Below are 23,977 nucleotides of genomic sequence, written 5' to 3'. Positions count from 1 at the left end.
ACTTTCTAGCATTTACTTTGTGCTTTTACATTCTTAGAATTGCCATGCTAGAATAGGATTGGAACTAGGTTGCAAAACTTTTATCCGGTAGCTCTCTAGGTCACACTAGGCACAAGGGGTTGAATTGGAGCTTGTAGGTTGCTTGAATTTTTAGAGAAGCCCAATTCACCCCCCTCTTGGGCATCTTGATCCTTTCACCTGCAATGATCTTGTTCATTGCTCTCTTGGCATGGTCATCGTGCTCAATATCAACAATCAGGATTTTGCACGATCTCATAGCCATACATAGACATAGCCTACACCACAAACAAGCTATATCAGTCAAAAAAATTCTACATGCTCTAAAGCAAATTCAACACGACAATTAAACAAAAGCAAATGTTTGGCATAAACCTTTCCAAGCTCCTCTTCGACAGCTTTTGTGATGTCATTCTTCTGCTCAAATGCACCATCCAAGTCCAGCTTTGGAACAGTAGCTCTGATGACTGGAATAAGCAATGAAGAGCAATGAGAAATGGTTCATTTGATTTGTGCAGTATAGTAACATAATTTTCTCTCCTGGCACCGATAAAAAGCTAAATAACAATGCTAACGAGCATATTAAAAGAAGGTAAACACTATCTCGGTGTATTAGCAAGAATAAAAAACAGTCAATTGGCATAGGGTAGGCAAGGACTTGAGGAGACCAAATACAGAATAACGGAGACAGGACAAGCGCGAGTACAAGATAGCATACATGACATAATAAACACATAAAATACAATTTGAAACAGAGGGAACACTTACCATCAAATACATGCGACTGAATTTGTTCCCTGGTGGTGTTCATTTTGCAGAAGGCGTCAGGTGCCTTATGCCCTTATCAACAAGAGCATATTAGACAGATGCAAACAACAGTGAACATGACATTGTCAATCCAGGCAATAGAGTTCAGAAAGGTTCTTTCTTATACTGGAGCTTCACATAAATGTTCTTTGATCATGCCAATAGCTTCAGAAAAGCACAAGTCAGACATGAAACAGAATGTAATGGCACAGTGGACATCCATCCAGCTGGCACACACACAAGGAGAGGTAACCAGCAATCTGCTGCCATATGCACCAGGGTAGGAAGTGGGAATCAGGCTCCAGGACCTCACTGAAGGTGCCAAAATTTTCTTTTGATGAATACAGTTGGCTGATCAATCTGCACTAAACCAAAAACCTGACCCATGTCTTATCTGCACACAATAAGATTAAGATGCCTGTCATGCATGCTACCAGTAGTCCAATAATGCATAAAGGACAACAGGACAAGACTGCAAAGGCAATGCCATTATTTTGTAATCTGAGCAATTATAGATTGCTAAGATACATAAGCAATTATGGTACACATATATTATACTTAGATTGGTTTTGGTAATCAAGTATTTATTGAGTCTAACAATTACATAATGATAGATATATACAGCAAGTGTATTGATATATACAGCAAGTGTATATTAGGCAAGTCCACAATCAGTGTGATTAGCACCTTCCATGTATTACCTGTATACTCAGCATATATATATGGTCACCCCCCATGTTGGGTGTGTGGTCTTTCTTCACGGCCATCTGAACGAGACCGTCTACTGCCAGCAGCCGCCCGGCTTCGTCGACCCGGCGGCCCCCGACCACGTTTGTCTCCTGCAGAAGTCCTTGTACGGACTCAAGCAGGCGCCCAGGGCGTGGCACCAGCGGTTCTCCGGCTTCATTCAGCGGTCCGGCTTCACTGCTTCGACCTCCGACACGTCCCTCTTTGTTTACAAAGTGGGTGCCGACATCGCCTACTTGCTGCTCTACGTCGACGACATCATCCTGACAGCCTCGTCGACTTCGCTCCTTCGTCGCCTCACCGAGCTTCTTCACTCCGAATTCGCCATGACAAATCTCGGGGATCTCCATCACTTCCTCGGGATATCTGTCATGCGTTCTGCTGACGGTCTCTTCCTATCACAGCACCAGTATGCTGTGGACCTGCTCCAGTGCACCGGCATGACTGAGTGCCATTCCACGGCTACTCCGGTTGACACTTATGCCAAACTCTCTGCTACAGACGGCGCACCGGTGGCGGATGCCACTCAGTACCGTAGCCTTGCTGGTGCGCTACAGTACCTCACGCTGACTCGTCCGGACCTCGCTTATGCAGTTCAGCAGGTTTGCCTCTTCATGCATGACCCGCGCGAGCCTCATCTTGCGATGCTCAAGCGTGTCCTACGGTATGTCAAGGGCACCCTCTCCACTGGACTTCATATTGGCACAGGCAGCATCACCAGCTTGACTGCCTACTCCAACGCTGATTGGGCTGGATGTCCCGACTCTCGGCGCTCCACTTCTGGCTAATGTGTCTTCCTTGGTGACAACTTGGTCTCTTGGTCCTCCAAACGACAAACTACAGTTTCTCGTTCGAGTGCGGAGGCTGAGTATCATGCTGTTGCGCACGCTGTGGCTGAGACTTGTTGGCTTCGTCAGTTACTCCAGGAGCTCCACGCACCCATCTCTTCGGCGACGATCGTCTACTGAGACAATATCAGTGCTGTCTACATGACCACCAATCCAGTTCATCATCGTCGCACGAAGCATATTGAGATAGATATTCACTTTGTCCGTGAGAAGGTTGCTTTGGGACAGGTTCAGGTGCTCCATGTTCCATCATCCCATCAGTTTGCGGACATTATGACCAAAGGGTTACCTGTACAGTTGTTCACTGACTTTAGGTCCAGTCTTTGTGTTCGTGACACTCCCGCTTAGACTGAGGGAGGGTGTTAGAATATATTGTAACAGCCCATATTGGGCGTACGGCCCATTGGCCTTGTACACTGTAACCCTAGCCTATTAGGCTATATAATGAAGGTCACCCCCCTGATTAGGGTGTGCGGTGTTTCTCTACAGAAGGACATTGTGCTACCCGGGACCCACGTGTCAGACCCCTTAAACGGAAGAAAACAAATGGAATGGGGACGGGATGGCACATGAGTATAGCCGAAGATGAAGTTGGGCACAGCGGTGCGAAACAACTTTTTAGTGGCCTCCTGATTTGGTCAATCTTTCATAATGGCATACAGGTAAAATGCTCTCATCGCTGCCCTGAACCAGATGGCGCTCCAGAACTCCGGCTAGGTCATGGACTCCGGCGCCACCTCCCACATGCACAACACGGATGGTATACTTCTCTCTCGTCAACCCTCCTCTATTCCATCCATCATTGTTGGCAACGGTCACCATCTTCCTGTGTCCTGCTCCGGCAACTCCACATTACCTGGCAGCACTTCCTCCTTTTCACTTCGCAATGTTCTCGTTGTTCCCTCTCTAGTGTGCAACTTACTTTCACTTCGCCAATTTACTCGTGACAACCATTGCACTATTGAATTTGACGCGTTTGGTTTCTCTGTTAAGGACCTGCAGACCAGACGCGTGATTCTTCGCTCCAATAGCTCAGACAGCCTCTACACCGTCCCTGCCACACCACAAGCCAACCTCACCACCTCCACTAAGCTCTGGCACCATCGCCTTGGCCGTCCAGGAGCTGCTACCCTAGATTTGCTTAGACAAAATAATTTCATCTCATGTAATAAGTCAGCTCATACTCTCTGTCATTCATGTCAACTTGGCAAGCATGTGCGGCTGCCTTTTGGAAATTTCAGTTCAGTTTCATCCTTACCCTTTGAGCTTATTCACTGTGATGTTTGGACTTCCCCGGTCGCTAGTGTTTCTGGTGCACAGTACTACCTTGTCATCCTCGATGACTTCACCCACTTTTGCTAGACCTTTTCCCCTAGTCCGAAAGTTTGAGGTAGTCACTCACATCACCAACTTCTGCGCTTTTGTCCGCACACAGTTCAGTCTTCCTATCAAGGCTGTACATGCTGATAATGGCACTGAGTTCATCAATAATGCCCTCAACACCTTCTTTGCCTCCAGCGGCACTCACTTACGTCTCTCCTGCCCTTACACCTTCTCTCAAAATGGCAAGGCTGAACGCATCATTCGTTCTCTGAACGACATCTGCCGCATGCTGCTCATCCACGCTCACATGCCACCCAAATACTGGGCAGAGGCGCCACCAGCCCCCTGACTACACCATTCTTCGTGTTTTCGGTTGCCTCCGCTATCCCAACCTCACAGCCACCTCTAAACACAAGCTAGCTCCACGCTCCACCAATTGTGTCTTTCTTGGATACCCCTCCTCCCATAAGGGTTACCGGTGTCTCGACCTCACCACTAGATGGATCATAATTTCCCGTCATGTTGTCTTCGACGAGACACAGTTTCCTTTCAGTTCTGAGCCCACCAGTGCGCTCCCTAGCTCTCTGGATTTTCTTGTTACAGGTCCTGCCGCGCCGGTGCTTCGCACTGCTGCCACGGCACTCCCTGCGTCGCTCCATCGCCGGTCGATATTGAGCAGCTGCGCCACCGAGCTCATTTGGAGTAGTTCACCGAGGAGCCCGCCATCCTACAGCTTGACCCGGTCCTAGCACCTGCTCCAGCTCAGCCTGCTCCGGCTGGCCCTCCGCCCCTACGGGTCTACACTCGGCGACGTGCTACTCCTGCATAGGACCGTGCTGGTGCTCTAGCACCAAATCCCGAGCCGCCATCTCCACCAATGCTGGAGGTTCCACAGCCAGTGCACGCTGTGGTGGCTCCTCCGACCCCGCCACCTTCCCTGCCGCGTACTACCTCGAGCCGGCCAGTGACACGCCTCCAGACGGGCTCGCTGAAGCCTGTGGACAGATATAGCTTCTCACCGGTAGCTCACGTCGTCACCATCTCGCCAGTTCCCCGTGACTAAGGGGGGGGGGTCTTGCCGACCCTCAGTGGCGTGCGGCTATGGCTGACGAGTACAAGGCGCTCATCCAAGAACACCTGGCGCCTCGTTCCCAGTCCGCCCGGCGCCAACATGGTCACCGGCAAGTGGATCTTCAGGCATAAGTTCCACAGTGATGGCACCCTGGCTCGCCACAAGGCTCGCTGGGTTGTCCGCGGCTTCACCCAGCGCCACGGCGTCGACTACGACAAGACCTTCAGGCCCGTCGTCAAGCCTGCTACCATTCGGGTCGTCCTCAGCATTGTGGCCTCTTGACAGTTGCCTATCCACCAGCTCGACGTGAAGAACACCTTCCTTCACGGCCATCTGAATGAGACGGTCTACTGTCAGCAGCCCCCCGGCTTCGTCGACCCGACACGCCCTAACATTGTCTGCCTCCTTCAGCGTTCACTCTATGGCCTCAAGCAGGCCCCTCGGGCGTGGCATCAGCGCTTCGCCATGTTCCTTCGACAGCTCAACTTCGTCGCATCTGCCACCGACGCCTCCCTCTTCATCTTCACTGAGGGCAATTCTACAGCTTACTTACTGTTGTATGCTGACGACATCGTCCTCACTGTCCTCACTGCTTCCTCAGATGCGCTGTTTCGCCGACTCATCGACCGACTTCATTCTGAGTTCACCATGACATACCTTGGGGAACTGCATCACTTCCTAGGGATATTTGTCACTCGCTCCTCCGATGGTATCTTCCTCAGCTAGCAGCAGTACGCTGTCGACCTTCTTCAGAAGGCGAGCATGGCCGAGTGTCACTCAACATCAACACCTGTTGACTCTCGTGCCAAGCTCTCTGCCACGGAGGGTGCTCCCGTCGCCGACCCCACCGCGTACCGAAGTCTTGTGGGCTCTCTTCAGTACTTGACGCTCACCTACCCCGACCTGGCATATGCTGTGCAGCAAGCGTGCCTGTTCATGCATGACCCGCGTGAGCCTCACCTCGCGCTGATCAAGCGCATTCTTCGGTACATGAAGGGCACGCTATCGGCTGGTCTTCCTATTGGCACTGGACCTGTTGACAAGCTGATTGCATACTCCGATGCTGACTGGGCAGGGTGTCCAGACTCCCGCCGCTCCAAATCAGGCTTCTGTGTCTTCCTCGGCGACAGTCTGGTGTCCTGGTCCTCCAAACGGCAAACTAACGTCTCACGGTCTAGTGCGGAGGCCGAGTACCGGGCTGTTGCTCATGTGGTCGCAGAATGTTGTTAGCTTCAACAACTCCTTTAGGAACTTCATGTTCCTTTGCAGGTCGCCACAGTCGTTTACTGTGACAACATCAACGCTGTTTACATGATAGCCAACCCGGTCCACCATCGCCGTACCAAGCACATCGAGATTGACATCCACTTCGTCCGTGAGAAGGTGGCTCTCGGTGAGGTTCGAGTTCTCCATGTGTCGTCCAAGTATCAGTTCGCTGATGTGATGACAAAAGGCCTGCCAGTTCAGCTATTTGAGGATTTCCGGTCCAGTCTCTGCCTCCGGATTCCTGACGCTTCGACTGTGGGAGGCTGATAGAAATATACAAAAGTGTATAGATATATATAGCAGGTGTATATTAGGAAAATTTATATTAGGCAAGTCCACAATCAGTGTGATTAGCACCTGCCATGTATTACCTGTATACTCAGCATATATATATGAAGGTCACCCCCCCCCATGTTGGGTGTGTGGTGTTTCCCCATCCCCTCTATCATTCTACACATAAGATTGGTTTGGATGGCCATATATTTATTGGAGTCTACCAAGATGTCGAAATCTAGTCTTGGGATATCAAAATATTAGTGTGGGATATTATGGCGAGGACATTTAATTGTGAGATAATACATATACATGTAGCATATTGATTGCCCATGCTTGTATATGAACACTTGCAACACTTAAACATGGAAGTTATACAGACACAAGCAGTCCTCCTCTTTCTCCTAAGGGGAAAAAAGAAAGAAGCAAAATAGTAGTGATATTTTCTTGCTCATGGGAGTCATCAAGAGCAACACAATGAGGATTGTGCGCTTAACAGCTGTTGTGTTCTTGTTCTTGGTTCTTACAACCATGTCTTCGACCTTACCATCTCTACTTTTATATTACTTATTGTGGTGTAAGCATAAGGGTGTAAGCAATTTTTTAAACATGATTTCTATCTTACTAAATGTGGTGGGTGGGTCAGCTAAGAGAAGGGACATGATTAGGGATATCAATTATGAACAAGTGAAGCATGCATTAGGCTGTGGGCAACTTGAGACCGGGACAGGGTTAAATCAAGAGCAATGTCTTCAAAGACCCGGAGACACTCGATGGAGTTCTCATTATAAAACTCTGAAAAGTTTGGTCAGCATGTTTCCTACAATAGTTCAAGTGCTAAAGGTTGTTGAAAAGGACGACAGAGATTGGAAAAATAGAGATCAAGCATCAAATCTTCTGGTATACTTCCAGTCTTTTGACTTTGTGTTTTATTTGCATCTCATGTTGACTACATTAAGTGCCACAAATTCATTGTCATTAGCATTGCAACGCAAGGATCAAGACATTGTAAATGCCATTGGATGTTTGAAATCAACTAGACTCCATTTAGATGATCTTAGAAGAGATGGCTGGGAAAAATTATTAGAAGAAGTGAATCAGTTTTGTGACTTCCATGAAATTAATAGAGTGGAAATGGAAAATGCATATGTTGATCCCCGACAACCTAGGAAGAAATCAGGAATTACAAACAAACATCACTATGCAGTGGATTGCTTTAATGATATTATTGATTGGTTAATTCAAGAGCTTGATAGCCGCTTCAGTGAAACAACCTCTCAATTGCTTGTTTGTTCAGCTGCTTTCAGTCCAAGAGACTCATTTCATGCTTTCAATGGAGAGGCTTTGATGAGCTTAGCCAAACTATATCCTGATGATTTTAACAATGATGAGATGAGAGACCTTAGCCACCAACTTCGCCTTTACATTGCTGATGTGAGAGAAGACCATAGATTCTCCAACATAAACACTATTGGTGAGCTCTCTCAAAAAATGGTACAGACAGAGAAATATCGTTTGTATAAATTGGTCTATCGACTTTTGAAGCTTGTGCTAGTATTGCCTGTTGCTACGGCAACAGTTGAGAGATGTTTTTCGGGCATGAAGATTGTAAAAACAAGTTTGTCTAATCGTCTGGGTGATCAACACTTGAGTCACAGACTTATTTGCTATATAGAGAAAGAGGAAATGAAGAAAATTAGCAATGAGGCTGTGATTCGTCGTTTCATGACCATGGAAGGAAAAGGGCGTAAATATGATCTCTAAGAATTCAGAGAGGTAATGCAAATGCAATGAATCTATTTTCAGTGAACAATTGTACATTTTTTTGCTAAATAATTGACCTGTTTGTTCTCTTTTCTTTAGGTTGGATCAAATATTTTGATATATGGGACATCATTTGTTGATCGTTTTGGACTATTGGCATTCTTACAACAGTGAAACCTACATTACAGTGATCAATTTTCTCTTCATTTTGGTCTAAATGGTGAGTGTTTTTGCCTTGCTCCTACCGCTTTGCTTCTATTGTGCACCCCCCAGCCATTAGCTCTAGCTTCGCCACTGGTTCTTGGTTCTTACAACCATGTCTTCGACCTTACCATCTCTACTTTTATATTACTTATTGTTGCTTTTTACACAAGTTAACCAAACCAAATCCCATTTGTATGTGTAGGGGCGGCAGCCACATTTGCCCATCGCTGGTGCCTCTGCTTTGAGATTGAGCCCTACAAAATTGACATCTGTTTAGAAGGAAAGTGTTACCTTGTTTACATCCACCTATTTTATTTGAAGTCAATAAAATCTGCTTTTCCGGTTCTGTGTGCCTCCAGTGTGCTGTCATTGCTGCTCCATCAAGACAGATGATGCAGCTCCTGACCATTAATCAAACACTACACTGAGTACGCTTATGATTAAGTACACTCTCCTTATAACAAGGTTTGGCCATAGTTGTCATGTCAACATCAATACCAATAACTTTTTTTGTGGTGATTGGCATGGCTACAAACTACTCATTTCTACTTCCTTTTATTCCAAATCTAAACCATTCAGGGTGACAACACAATTTCCCGTGCGAGGTACTTTGACTTGTAATTTTTTAAATATAGACCACTTTAAATAGTGAAAAATGTTTATTATGAAAGTTATCTCGCACGATTAATCTAGTAACCTCAAACATATGTGCTGTGAATCAATATAACTTTTCATATGTTGATATGCAAGTAAAACTGCAATTAGCAGATAGAATTATAAAACAACCTGCCTATTACTATTAGTAACTCATTCCCTTTGCCGACTGGGCTAATATCCTTGGTAACAACATAGTTTGATGGAGTATGAGTATTTCATTGGTCCTCAGAACACAGTTTTTTACGCTAACATTTTATAGAGTTCCTTCTCTGTAGAAATTTTGGCCACAGCTAGCCAAGCCTCAATAAAGTAATTCAATTTTAACGACAGAAGAAGTGAGAGTAACAAATTCAACTAAATACGAAACAGGCAAGCCTCATAGAAGTATCAGTAACTAGTGTGAACAAATTCCTAGTAGCAAGCTAAGAATGACAAATTCCTAGTACAGTAGCTTAAGTAGTGTAATAAGGACCTATCTGCAGAAGAACAACTAACTTGAGAATAAGCTTCAGCCATGTGCTAGACAAAAGAAGTGACTACTAGTCTACTACACTCAAACAGTAAGGACCCAGAATAGCTCAAAACAGTTTCTCATATATGATCAAATCCTGAACTGGGTATATGAGCAGTTAAAGATCAGTAGTTCCATTACAGAAACCAAAAGCAGTCTGTAGCTTGGACAGTTACCAGTGAGCATGAGTAGAAATTCTACCATCTGCCTGAATAATATTGAGAATATTAAAACACTTCAAGATGTCAAAGTCAAAGCTGAACTATGGGGGCACACTGCCACCACGGGCAGTGGCATAAGCATCTGCAAGCCCAGGAACAGAGTCCTTGTGAGGCTCGACAAACTTCAATCTGAAAGTCTCCTCTCCAATTAGAGAAAATGTGTAAAAGCTGACATTTCCCTCGAGCAATCCCTTTGCCAGCAGGGCCTTCATGACACAATGGCGGGGCACTAGTCGCTTCTCCAGGCTGAATGTGAGGAGGATAGGCCTTTGCAAAATGGACTGTGGATCCAGTCCAACCACGTTGATCAAGAAGTGAATCTTCCGGAGAAGAATTTCGTCAGATATTCCTAAAATGGTTGGCTTCTTGGACACAGCAGTGGCAACTTCACTCTTGGTGCAGCCAAGACTACTCTTCAAGAAGTCAAGCCTGGCAGCACAGTTCTCTTTGGTCGTACAGGCTACAGTACCCAACGCATGCTTGAACATTCCCGAGCTGCGGGGCACCCCAAGCTCTTCCGCGCGCAGCACGAGCTCTTTCACACGCTCCAGGCTGAACGCAAGCAGCCAGGCCGTCCTCGAACACAGCTGGGCAATATCTCGAACACTTAGGCCACACTGGAGAAGCAAGGCGATGTTGGGTTTGATCACCCTACCAACGTCCATGGCAAGAAGTGTTCCGTTCCTCTTCATGACCACTAGCAACTGATCGAACGAGCCGTACAAGGAGACGAAGAACTGGATCTTGGGCGCGACGTCACCGCAGTTGCGGAGCGCCCAGGAACCGACCACGAGGAAGCGGGCGATCTGGGGAACGGACAGGCCGACGCGGTCGCGGAGGGCGAGGATGCGCGGCTCGAGTTTCTCCACCCGGGACCGGAGGACCAGCGGGTCGGCGGCGACAACGTCGGCGATGTCGGCGCGGGAGAGGCCGATGCTGGAGAGCAGGGCGAGGACGGCGTCGGGGTCGAAGCCGGGGTGGAGGCGGGTGGAGGAGAGATCGTTGAATGCCCTCTCGGACAACTTGGATGCCTGGGCGAGCGCCTTCTTGGACGCGCTCCTGGCCTGGGCTCCGGTGAGGCCGCAGGAGGACACGAGGTACGCCTCGAGGGAGAAAGGGGCGGGGGAGGTGGAAAGGAGGAGGAGGCGGCAGTTGCCATGGTGGATAAGGGAGGGAAGCTGGGACTGGGAGGCGGCGCGGACAAGATGGGGAAGGCGGCGGAGCATGGCGGTGGCGGGCGGAGGGTCGCCGGCGGTCCTCGTCGGTTCGAACCACGAGCCGTCTGCTGCGATAAAATTCATCATTGGGCTGGTAAAGATGATAAAGCAGATGTGCCAGGCCCAACGGGTGGTATGGGACGGCCCATGATCCAAACACACCATGGCCCAACATGACATGGCGTGCTTTTAGACCAGAAAAATGTCTACTTTTCCTCACACAACTTTCACAAAAGTACGTTTTTTCTCCCTCAACCTCAAACCGGCCAAACCACATCTCTTAACTTTCCAAACCGTGCATTTTACCTTCCTAGAGCGGTTTTGAAGGCGATTTTGCCACAGCGAATAGTGCTTTTGCTACACTGAACAGTGGTTTTGTCTTTTTTTAAAAAAAATATTTTGGCCGAATCTTTAAAAAATCATAGTAAATCACAGAAAAATCATAAAATACAAAATCTAATTTTATATACTTCAGATAAGTAGATCTATACAATGAACATATAACATGATATGCTTTAGTATAAGGTTTTGTCTTTTTCTTTTTTGTTTATTTTGGCTGAATATTTCAAAATTCATAGTAAATTTCAGAAAAAATAATAAAATAGAAAATCTAATTTTGTTAGACTCCACATGAGCATATCTAAACAGTAAATATATAATATAGTATGCTTTAGTTGTAGCTTTAGATCTATGTTTTTCTATAATTAATTGAAATAATTTATAACTGCAGCTTCTATAATTATTTTGTCGGACTAAAGCATACACATATTATATGTCCATTGTGTATATATACTCATGTGGAGTCTAACAAAATTAGATTTAGATTTTCTATTTTATGAGTTTTCTATGATTTACTATAATTTTTAAAGATACAGCCAAATAAAAAAAGGACAAAACCTTTATAGAAAAACTTTATACTAAAGCATACCATATTATATGTTTACTGTATAGATCTATTTATGTGGAGTCCAAAAATATTGAATTTTCCATTTTATATTTTTTGTGATTTATTATGGTTTTTGAAGGATTCAAATGAATTAATTAAAAAAAAGATAAAACCACTGTCATGGTAGCAAAACCACCATTCATTGTAGCAAAACCACCTTCGAAACTGGTCCAGAGAGATAAAATACATGGTTTAAAAAGTTAAGGGAGGTGGCTTGCCCGGTTTTGGAGTTAAGGGAGAAAAAATAAACTTTTGTGAAAGTTGAGGGAGGAAAAATAGACTTTTTCCTTACCTGAATATGAGTATCCTATCTCTTCGAGACCGATTTGCACGGGTATAGAACCTTTTACCTGTACCAAACTTGAAATGGGTTTTGTATTTGGAGTAACAATTGTTGGAGACAGTCTTAGAATGTACTCCCTCCATCTTAAATTGTAGAGTTAAAAAAGCACCTCAAGTTTGAATAAATTTATATAATAAAATAATAACATTCAATTTTATGGTACCAAATAAGTATCAATACATTTTTATTTATTATTTTTCATAGTGTACCAAATTGATGTCATAAATCTTCGTAATTTCTCTCTATAATCTTAGTCAAACTTATGTTTTGACTCTGTAAGAAAGTTGGAGTCACTTAATTTGGAATGTAAGGAGTAGGATTCTAGAAACACATGAAAAATGTAGGAATAAAATGTCCTAACATCTTAAATCCTATGAGAAAGAAAAAATATAGGAAACTGCAAGATTGGTTGGGGCATATGGGATATTGACATTTTGTTTGGGTCCATATTTATTCCGTTGTATTTGATAGAATATAAAATGCCAAACTCCATCGGCATAGGGATACAACAACCTATTGCTGATTGGAAATTATGAAGTTACTATAATCTTATGAAAATTCTTGTACTTTAATATATTCATTCAATAATGCCATGTGTCTAGAGGTAAAGTCATAGCAGCCGAGTTGGTACAGAAACACAGTACGTAATAATTATTTCTTAAGTCCATGGAAAGAAGGGGTATATAGCTTTGATTCAGGGATGAATTTAGAAAAATATTTAGGAGGCTTTTTTCTACTTGAAATAGTTTTAGCCTTTTCTTAAACTGCATCAATGATAAAAATTTATATCTCTACTATAATTGAAATCTTCTTCAGGCAAATCCCACCTGCAAGATCAACGACTCACAACATATATCCTACAGATTTAACGGCCCAGATTATAAGTATGATCACGATTATACACACCCTCAACCTTGCGTCAATCACACATCACACAAATTCACCACGCGTGCGGCTCCGTCGCCCGCCGCGAGCGCGGCCACAGCTCACCCGGCCGCCGCTGCTCGGCCGCCACTGCCCGCCCCGGTGTTGCGCTGTCCGCCGCGCCCGCCGAAGCTGCGCCAGTTCGCTCGCCCGCCCATCCTCGCAGCGCGCTGCCCGACCATCGTCCGCCATCCACCGCTCGGCGCGCCTCCCGCCGCGAGCGCGACGCCCAACGCGAGCGCGGCCGCAGCTCACCCGGCCACCGCCCGGTGCGCCTCCGGCCACGAGCGCGACGCCCGACGCGAGTGCGGCTCCGTCGCCCGCAGCTCACCTGGCCGCCGCTATCCGCCCAGATGCCGCGCCAGTCCGCTCGCCCGCCCGTCCTTGCAGCGCGCTGCCCGACCATCGCTCGCCACCCGCCGCCCGGCGTGCCTGAAGGGTCGAGATGGCGGACTAGAGGGGGGGTAAATAGTCCTTTTCTAAAACTTATCGTACCGGCTAACCGAAAAAGTGCGGAATTAAAACTATCAGTCTAGCCAAGACTACACCCCTCTATCTAAGTTCTCTAGCACCTTGTAAAAGATCCTAAACAAGCAAACAAGGTGCTACCTTAGCAAGAGCTCACTTAACCAATTCTAGAAGCAAGGTCACACAAACCTATGCCACTAGTACTTTGCAAACTGGGGGAGCTCCTACACAAACTAGTGAGGCCAAGCGCACAAAGCCTAAGCTCACTAGCAAGCTCAATAACAAGGCAACTAATGCCAAATTAGAGAGCGCAACTTACTTAGCTACACAAACTAAGAAATATGACTAACAAGGTTACACAAACCAAATTAGTCACGCAAGGGAACTACTTCTAGCTACACAAGCAAGAGGGTAACTAGCAAGCTACACAAGCTAACTAGTTACAAGAGCAACTACACAAGCACAAATATATGAATGTAAAAACAAGCTTGTGTTAGGGACTTGCAAACCAACGGGAAGAACAAAGTTGACACGATGATTTTCTCCCGAGGTTCACTTGGTTGCCACCAAGCTACGTCCCCGTTGTGTCGACCAACACTTGGTGGTTCGGCGGCTAAGAGGTGTTACACGAACCTCGTCCCCACTAGGACACCGCAAGAACCTACCCACAAGTGAGGTAGCTCAATGACACACACGATCCAATAGAGTTGCTCTTCGCGATCCCCGCGGGGTGAGCACCGTACCCCTCACAATCTCTTCTCTGGAGCACCGCACAATCTCCTTGCGTGCTTCGACGGAGTCACAAGCCACTAAGCCGTCTAGGAGGTGGCAACCTCCAAGAGTAACAAGCACCACCGGCTTGCAACACGAACACCTAGTGCCACTCGATGCAATCCCTCAATGCAACGCACTAGAATTGCTCACTCACACAATCGGATGAACACTATCAAGCATATGTGAGTTAGAGGCTTCACTAGCACTCCCCAAGCATGGACACTAAGTCCCAAGGGTGCTCAGCACCAGCCAAGGCCGGCCACCACTTCTATTTATAGCCCCAAGGGCTAAACTAGCCGTTGCCCCTTCACTGGGCAAAACACGTGGGCACCGGACGCTCACAGGGAGCCACCGGACGCTCAACTCCCAGCGTCCGGTGCTCAGGCGTCGGCCACGTGTCACTAGCCGTTTAAAAACGACCGTTGCCGCCAACGGCTACCTCGCGCTCGTGCCTGACGCAGCACCACCGGACGCTCAACTGGTCCACACCGGACGCGTCCGGTGCACACCGGACTCATGCGCAGAGAGGGTCGCCAAACCGCCCGCACACCGGACGCTGAGCACCGGACTCACTCCGGTGCGTCCGGTGCACACCTGCGCCACAGACACCACACCGGACGCTCTGGACCAGTGTCCGGTGCTGCCAGCACCAGCGTCCGGTGAGTGTTTCTCAGCGAGAAACACTCCCGCAACTTCTCCAATTTTCCCACCGGCGCAATAGAAAATATGCACTTAATTTTCTCAAAAGAGAAACCCACACCCCTCTCAACCCTAGGAACACCACCTCCTTTGTAAAGTGTGCCAACACCAACAAGTGTACACCACCATGTGCATGTGTGTTAGTATTTTCACAAACATTTTCCCAAAGGAGTTAGCCTCTCAACTTGCCACGCCACTCGATCCTAACACGTATGCAAAGTTAGATCGCTCAAGTGGCACTAGATGACCGATATGCAAACAAGTTTGCCCCTCTTGATAGTACGGCCATCTATCCTAAATCCGGTCATAAACTTCTCTACACACCTATGACCGGTGAAATGGAAATGCCCTAGGTTATACCTTTGCCTTGCGCTTTCCATTCCATCTCCTCCAATGTTGATGCAGCACATGCACCAACCAATCACCAAATGATATGATCCACATCATATCATCACGTGATCGTATTGGTTCATCGATCTTGACCTCACTTGCTCTTCACCGTTGCCTCGGTCCATCGGCGTCAAGTCTTGCTCAAGCTTCACCGTCACACGCGGTCCCTCGCTTCAAAGCCTCCGACTTGCCCTTCACTCTTGCAACCGGTCCATCAAGCCAAGCCTCATCTTGATCTTCTCCACCTTGGTCACATGACTCCATGTCATGTCTCATATGCAATGAGCTCCTCCATCACCACATAATCACCTGTGAACTAATTTCCTGTGTATCTCACATAAACACTATTAGTCCACCTAAGTTGTCACTCAATTACCAAAACCAAACAAGGACCTTTCAGTGCCTCCCGCCGCGAGCGCGGCCGCAGCTCACCCGGCCGCCGCTGCTCGGCCACCGCCCGACGCGCCGCTGACCACAAGCGTGACGCCCGACGCCGGTGCCAGAGCCGCGAGACCGTCGCCGTAGACGGAGAAAAGGGCATCTATGCAAATAAAAACTTTTTACTGTGTTCACTTTGTAAAACTGCTAGAGAGAAGAATTTTTTGATTTGGGTTTGACTAATTACGAGAAAGTTTTGTGTTCACTTTGCAAGCCCAGGAAAAAAACCACGTTTATGGTGATTTTACCAAGTTAGAATACTAGGGGGTGTTTGGGACTGCTCTGCTCCACGTTTTTTAGCCAAACAGTTTCAGCTCCACGCACTTAGTTCGAGAAAAAATGGTGGAGTTGTGAGAGCACCTAAAGAGATACTCCACAAACTCCAGTTTTTTGTGGAGCTGCTCTATGGTGGAGTTTGTGGAGCAGAGTTTGTGGAGCGATGGCAAACACCCCCTAAATTGTTGGAGAGAGATCTTTTTAGACTTGCCAAATAAAATAGCGACTTGCTAAAACTAATGATTGCCAAATAAATCTTCATATCATAGCAATAAAGGGGGTGACTGCTGCTTTCTTGACCATGGTGACATAGCAAGCGGATCTCATACTAACTTGAGAAGATTCCTAATTTTTTTCCATACTGCATTTTGAAAGGATCAAGATGCCCAAGAGGGGGGTGAATTAATTGGACTTCTCTAAAAATTTAAGCAACCTACAAGCTCCAATTCAACCCCTTGTGTCTAGTGTGACTAGAGAGCTACCGGATAAAAGTTTTGCAACCTAGTTCCAATCCTATTCTAGCAAGGCAATTCTAGGAATGTAAAAACTCAAAGTAATTGCACAAAGTAAATACTAGAAAGTAAAGGAGGAGGGTAAGAAAGTGCTCGGCGATGTTTTGCCGAGGTATCGGAGAGTCGCCACTCTCCACTAGTCCTCGTTGGAGCATCCGCGTAAGGGTCTTGCTCCCCCTTGGTTCGCGCAAGGACCAAGTGCTCTGTACGGGCTAATTCTTCGACACTCTGTCACGGTGAATCGTCCAAAACCGCTCACAAGCTTGACACGAGCCACCCACAATGTCACACCCTGGCTTTTAAAATAAGACCAGAGTCGTCATATGTGTGCCCAGGAAGTCCACACATATAACAAAAGAATAGAAATATCAGAATCAATGTTATATATAGCGGAAAACATATTTATAATAACACTTATAAAACATCAGAGTACGCGGAAACAGTAGCTAGAACTTCTTAGGCTCCATTCTTCTCAGGGACGGTTGACTGGGGGCTCCGTACGCCAAGCACTTAGAAAACTCCATAGCATCTTTGTTCTTCTTCTGAGCAGCACTTTACTACACACTGGGGGTGTGGGGGGGGGAAATAGCAAGGGTGAGTTCATGTCGAACTCAACAAGCACAAACGGAAAGTAATGACATGCAAGGCTTAAAACAAGGTAAAGCTGACTTGGTTTGACTGCGGTAGTATTTTAGTTGATCACTTTTAATTATGACTATTATTGGAACAACCTACTACTAATTATGAGTAGCATAAACCCAACCTTTTATTAGTGTAATTAGTGATTAGCATCTTTTAAATGACTATCCTAATAATTATAGTAGTCCAGGGATTAACCCCAAATATTAACACAGGATAGCAATCCTGTCAACACGGAATAGCCATTCCGCCAAAACACGAGGTAGCAACCTCACCAAGATCCATCTCCAAGTAACCAGTGAATCCAATTTGCTCATCAAGTGAGGGTCTGGGCCGCTCGTGACCGTGAGCACGGCTGATATATCAGTTTTACACTCTGTAGAGGTGTGCACGTTCACTCCAAGTCGTGATTCCCATTTACCCGGGGTCATAACTCCCCAAAACACTACCAAGGTGAGCAGGCAGGGTCTCACTACGAGACCTTTCACAGGGTCCAACTAATAGGATGCCACTCACAAGTTTTTGCCGGGGCGCTCGACAGTCGATACCCATAGCCATGGCGTACCGAGTAGCCGCTAACTTAATATTCATTACCCAAGTTACTTCCTCACGCCTACCCGGAAAGTAACACCCTACTAGTGGAGGTCCTGCTAATTAGTCAAGCCAGAGCCATATAGCTTGGAGCTGCACTGTATGTCCCAGGGGGCCGCTCCCTGACTAAGTCCTTACAGAGAGCAGAGACGGGTACGCCCAGCAAACCGGACCACCAACAGTACCCGCTCCCCCTGTCACCACCATCATCACGATGCTCGTAAGCATCCAACATCGCCATCACCGCAGTGACCAAGGATTCAGGACAGTTTAAGCATCAAGTTAAGTAGAGATTATTACTTGTTTAGGCATGAGTATAAGATGAGTAGAGCAGCTAAGCAAACCTAGTATAGCCTAGACTACCCATATACATAACCCCAGGTGAACAAGAATGGTAGGTAAAGCTAGTCATGTCCTTAGGGTTTGCATTCATTGGACACATGCATATAAAGTAAATGACATTAATGAGTAGGTTTAAAATGATCAAACGATGTCTGCACTTTCCTTTATTCCCAGCGTATACTGCTCAGAATTCTTTGGCTTCTTTCTTCTGATATCCAACTTCTACTTCGACTGTCAGTCCTTAGCTCCTGGTCTTCACTACTAACGAACCACGCTTCTACTCGTAGCAACCAAGCAACACAAATAGACAAACAAACAATCACTACTAAGAACAAGCATCAATCAAAAGAAAAGCTTAGAAAGAGCGCACTAAATGACACGACTTATTGCTACGATCGTGACAACGCAAGAACGATTAAGAATGGAGCTATCGTTAAACGGACACGACTATCGAGGCTCGAAGTGAAATGGAGAAGACGAGTATACGTTGGTCGTGTTTTAAGAAAACAGGTGATGGATTATTCAAAGAAATATCTGAAAGTTGAGTTGACCAAATTATAAATAATTATAAAAGTTGAGTTAAACTTTAGTCATAACCTAATTACGAACCATTCTACAACACTTAAGTCGCTTTACTATTTATAATTAGAAAACAAGGAATTTGTGACAAGTTAAACAGAGCATTTATGAAATAAGATTAGATTAAGTAGATCACAACTAAAAAGGCATTTAAGTTGGCATAGAATATAGTAATACTTATTTTATGAAAAAGATCAGAGATTTATTAACCCCTAAGTTGCTTTTGTTTTCAACAATTATTGAATAAGCATTTACAAAATAACATTTATGATGAAATCTAAAGGTATCAAACATGGTGAACATTACTACTAAAGCGTGGTTTACATTGATACGAACCTAACGCGACAAGAACGGGCTCAATGGGAATTAAAACGCGGATTCTATGGCCAAAATTGGGTCAGTGGCAAAACTGTGAATAAACAGAACTAATTTTCGTATTTTAAATAATCAAAACTGAATTTTAAATGCATTCTGGCCTGCGGGCACTATTTCCCTAAAGCGCAGGGGCTAAAACAGAAAAGGAAAGGGCATAAATATAATTACTTTTAAACTGGCCGGAGTGCGGGTTGATTTCTAAAAAACGCAAGGGCGTTTTTGCAAAAACGCCAAGGCGGCGCGGGTGTGGCCGATCTGGCCGACCACGTGGCGTGCTGGGGCTGGACGGTCCACGGTGGACCGGGGCGGGGGGCGTGGTCCATCGGTCCATGGTGGACCGGGCCGGTGCGTGGTGGCGGAGGGCGGCCTTGCCGTGGCGGCGCGCTATGGCCAGCTCCGGTGAGCTCGCCGCGACGGCGAGACGGGGCACGGGAACTCGTGCCGAGAGCACGGGCGTGCAGCGTGGGCTTCGGCGAGGCCGATGCGCGTGACGGCTGCGTGGAAAAAGGGCCGGGGAGGACGGGACCTCGCGGCGGCGGCGGCTCGACAACGGCGAGAACTCCGGCGAGGCCGTGCGGCGCAAAGGGAGGGAGAAAACGCGATCTGAGAGCTCCTACACATACGTCATGGACTAGCGAAGCTCGGGGAAGGCTTACCTTGGCGCGAACGGCGGCGGAGCGAGACGCTTCGCGGCGGCCGCGGAGCTCGACGGATCAGCGGCGGCGCTACGTGCTCCGGGGGTGTTTCGGCGGCTCGGGATTGCGGCTAGGGTTCGTAGGGGCGCGTGCGGCCGTGATAGGGCGCTTTTTATAATGCGCGGGGGGGGAACCTTGGGAGGCGCGCTGCGCGGACCGGGGCGGCGACGCCGTCCGCGTCTGACTCAGGCGGGAGGTTGGGGGCGACCTCCCCCCTGACGGGTGGGACCCACTCGCGGGCCCCACTGTCAGCGGCTGCGGGCGGTAGAGAGGGGGGGCAAGGGCGGCTGGGCCGCGGCTTGCTGCGGGCCGGTGCTGCGGCGCGGGGCGGCGAGGGGAGGAGGCGCTGGGGTGCGGGAAAGACAACGCAGGGAGGAGTGGAAAGAATGGTCGGAGAAAGAGGTGACCGGCCATGGGAACCTCTCGCCGGAGATGAAGATGAGATGGAAAACATGTTAAACGGTGATGGATTTTTGTAAACAAATATACCACAGCGAAGAGAATGACAAGGGCTACCTCGTAGTGGTGGTAGAATTCACTGGAACGCGACGAACTGATCGGAAAAGCTCGCCGGAGTGTTCGCAGGAAAAGTTCACCGGTGGAACTTCGACATAAGATCTAGAGCAAACGGAGTGGCGGCTCGAGATAGGGTTTATACTTCTGGAATCAGCGCGAGAAGGAGAACGGCGACATATATATAGGTCTAGGGTTTGGAAAAGTTTCAAAATTATTAATTTTGAGATTTTTAGAAATTCATTTTCAGTTCAAAAATAATTCCAGAAAAAGCTAAAACCATTTTAAATCCCTGAAAAAAATATTTCCAAAATTCTAAAAAATAAAGGAAAACTTTTAGAGATATTTTGAGAGTTGATCAATCTAGATAAAGTTTTTAGTGTCCATGTGAAAGGATCAAGATGCCCAAGAGGGGGGGTGAATTGGGCTTCTCTAAAAATTTAAGCAACCTATAAGCTCCAATTCAACCCCTTGTGCCTAGTGTGACCTAGAGAGCTACCGGATAAAAGTTTTGCAACCTAGTTCCAATCCTATTCTAGCATGGCAATACTAAGAATGTAAAAACACAAAGTAAATGCTAGAATGTAAAGGAGTAGTGGAAGAAAGTGCTCGGCGATGTTTTGCCGAGGTATCGGAGAGTCGCCACTCTCCACTAGTCCTCGTTGGAGCACCCGCGCAAGGGTCTTGCTCCCCCTTGATCCGCGCAAGGACCAAGTGCTCTCTACGGGCTGATTCTTCGACACTCTGTCGCGGTGAATCGCCCAAAACCGCTCACAAGCTTGACACGAGCCACCCACAAGAACTCCGGGCGGTCTTCGTGCCTCCAATCAACACCGAACCGTCTAGGTGATGGCGATCACCAAGAGTAACAGGCAAAGAACTCTCACTTGACCCAAACAAGGCTCTAGAGAGTGGTGGATGCACACTTGACTCTTGGAACTCACTAGAGAAGGATTCTCTCAAGGAATCACTCAAATCTCAATCCTCTCTAGGCTCTTGCTACTCTCTTGCTCCACAACAAGTTTCTCTGATGTTCAAATGGGCAAGAGACCTCTCATGGACGAGCTGGGCGAGTATAAATACTACCCACGAAGTCCAAAGGTCAGCCAACCGTTTTCCATTGAAAACGGGGTCACCGGACGTTCTTTATGTTGCACCGGACGCACTGCACCGAGCGTCCGGTGCTCCATAATGGCTAACTGTACTTGCTCTGATAGGTCACCGGACGCTAACTTCCAGCGTCCGGTGCACCGTCCGGTGCTCCGGGGAGTTTTACATGCTCCCTGCGCATGGGACCAGACGCTACCCGGTGCGTCCGGTGCTAGCGTCCGGTGCTCGGGGCAGGTTTACAACCTCCCTGGGTATGGGACCGGACGCTGCCCGGTGAGTCCGATGCCAGCGTCCGGTGCTTAACCCTAAGCACCGAGAACTCCCAACGGCTAAGGACCTCACCGGACGCACTCACAGAGCGTCCGGTGCAGCGTCCGGTGCCCCCTTGGGCACCCTAACTTCGTCGAAACGCAATCGCTCCAAAACGAAGTTGGTTCCTCTCGATCTAAGAACTATCTCTGAGCTGCCTAGTGCTAGGTTTACCAAGTGTGCACCACACCTAAACCTAAAGCCTTGCCTAAGTCAAGCTACTAGATCAAAGCCCCTCTTAATAGTACGGTCAAAGGAAAACAAAGTCCTAAACTACTCTAAGTGCCCTTCTTCACCATATGGCACTTAGACCTAGTCTAGTCTTGACGATGTCCATCCATCCTTTGAAAACCGAAACGATTTCCACTATTAAGTAGGCATGTACGTCCCTGTCCATCGAGTACCTATTACCATGACCTTACCTATGACTTTGCCTCTGCAAAACACACGTTGAAAGGTCCTTGTTTGGTTTTGGTAATTGAGTGACAACTTAGATGGACTAATAGTGTTTATGTGAGATACACAGGAGATTAGTCCACAGGTGATGATGGAGGAGCTCATTGCATATGAGACATGACATGGAGTCATGTGACCAAGGTGGAGAAGATCAAGATGAGGCTTGGCTTGATGGACCGGTTGCAAGAGTGAAGGGCAAGTCGGAGGCTTTGAAGCGAGGGACCGCGTGTGACGGTGAAGCTTGAGCAAGACTTGACGCCGATGGACCGAGGCAACGGTGAAGAGCAAGTGAGGTCAAGATCGATGAACCAATACGATCACGTGATGATATGATGTGGATCATATCATTTGGTGATTGGTTGGTGCATGTGCTACATCAACATTGGAGGAGATGGAATGGAAAGCGCAAGGCAAAGGTATAACCTAGGGCATTTCCATTTCACCGGTCATAGGTGTGTAGAGAAGTTTATGACCGGATTTAGGATAGATGGCCGTACTATCAAGAGGGGCAAACTTGTTTGCATATCGGTCATCTAGTGCCACTTGAGAGATCTAACTTTGCATTTGTGTTAGGATCGAGTGGCGTGGCAAGTTGAGAGGCTAACTCCTTTGGGAAATTGTTTGTGAAAATGCTAACACACTTGCACATGGTGGTGTACACTTGTTGGTGTTGGCACACTTTACAAAGGAGGTGGAGTTCCTAGGGTTGAGAGAGGTGTGGGTTTCTATTGCGCTTTTGTTGACGGTGGATATACCATAGAAATCCACATACAAAACACCGTTACCATGCCTCGGTTGCAAGGGGAAACGACATGACATGAACATATTTTATCCATAACTAGTTCCACTTGTACTCTTAGCTTGTTTATGCAGGAACAACAAATTCAAGACATTATTTGACAAAGCCAACATCAGAATCATCAAGAGGAGATCGAGGGGACAACAGGTGACACCCTGGGCCCACAGGGAGGGGGTCGCCCGACCCCTCTTTGGTGGGACCCAGGTGTGCCACCTAGTCCACCGACATAAGGGACCCCTGTGGACACTGCTGGTGGGCCCAGAGGCCCAGAAGTGGGGTCGCCCGACCCCACATCAAAGGCGGTTCCAGGGTCGGTGGCCTCCCACCGACCTTCCCCACATGTCCCACATGTTGATTTGCCCCTGCCGTTGATCAAATGGCGGTTGTGAGGTCGGTTTGATCCAAGGGTGGAGAGAAGATGTCACGCGGATCGATGACGTGGCGATGGAGTAACCCCTACTCCATCTCCCTCTATAAAAGGCAGCCTCCATCCTTCATTTCAAGTGTGCAATTCCAAGGCCAAGTGCATTACAAGTTCCAAGCATACAAGTAGAGTAGTAGTTAGTCTAGAGTGGGAGTTAGAGTCGAGTCGAGCGAAGCTCGGGGTCTCCGGAGTCGTCGTCTGGAGAGTCTGGTATAGCTCTTGTACCTTTCTACTTTTGTAAGACTTTCCTTTTATTAATATATTATTCTTACTTTACTTTACTGAGTTCTTACTTAGTGCAAGTCTTTTAGTCTTGTTGTGCATTTACTTTAGTAATATAGTTGTCTTAGTGAAGTTAGTGACCTGTAACCACTCCTGTGTGTGCATCATCGTCCTATCTTGTATAGGAGCTCTAGCTAGCTGCAACTAGTTAGCGTTGTAGGATTA

The 23,977-nt window shown here is 47.2% G+C and overlaps 3 protein-coding genes and 1 pseudogene across 3 annotated transcripts; 2 read left to right on the top strand and 2 right to left on the bottom strand.

The window, feature by feature from the left end:
• On the bottom strand, positions 342 to 1,327 carry LOC8054612 (annotated as a pseudogene).
• Positions 1,518 to 2,554, top strand: LOC110432731 (uncharacterized mitochondrial protein AtMg00810-like). Its single transcript, XM_021453519.1, has one exon. The coding sequence runs from the start codon at positions 1,518 to 1,520 to the stop codon at positions 2,358 to 2,360; it is 843 nt and encodes a 280-aa protein (XP_021309194.1). The 3' UTR covers positions 2,361 to 2,554.
• On the top strand, positions 5,578 to 6,348 carry LOC110432730 (uncharacterized mitochondrial protein AtMg00810-like). Its single transcript, XM_021453518.1, has 2 exons — positions 5,578 to 6,040; positions 6,134 to 6,348. The coding sequence occupies exons 1-2, from the start codon at positions 5,578 to 5,580 to the stop codon at positions 6,346 to 6,348; spliced, it is 678 nt and encodes a 225-aa protein (XP_021309193.1).
• LOC8054611 lies at positions 9,316 to 11,030 on the bottom strand. The gene has a single exon (XM_002460060.2). The coding sequence runs from the start codon at positions 11,013 to 11,015 to the stop codon at positions 9,753 to 9,755; it is 1,263 nt and encodes a 420-aa protein (XP_002460105.2). The 5' UTR covers positions 11,016 to 11,030; the 3' UTR covers positions 9,316 to 9,752.

Source organism: Sorghum bicolor, chromosome 2 (genome assembly GCF_000003195.3).
Source record: "Sorghum bicolor cultivar BTx623 chromosome 2, Sorghum_bicolor_NCBIv3, whole genome shotgun sequence".
Lineage (NCBI taxonomy): Eukaryota > Viridiplantae > Streptophyta > Magnoliopsida > Poales > Poaceae > Sorghum > Sorghum bicolor.
The sequence above is the reverse complement of the archived record's forward strand: the minus strand, read 5'-3'. Positions and strand labels throughout refer to the sequence as shown.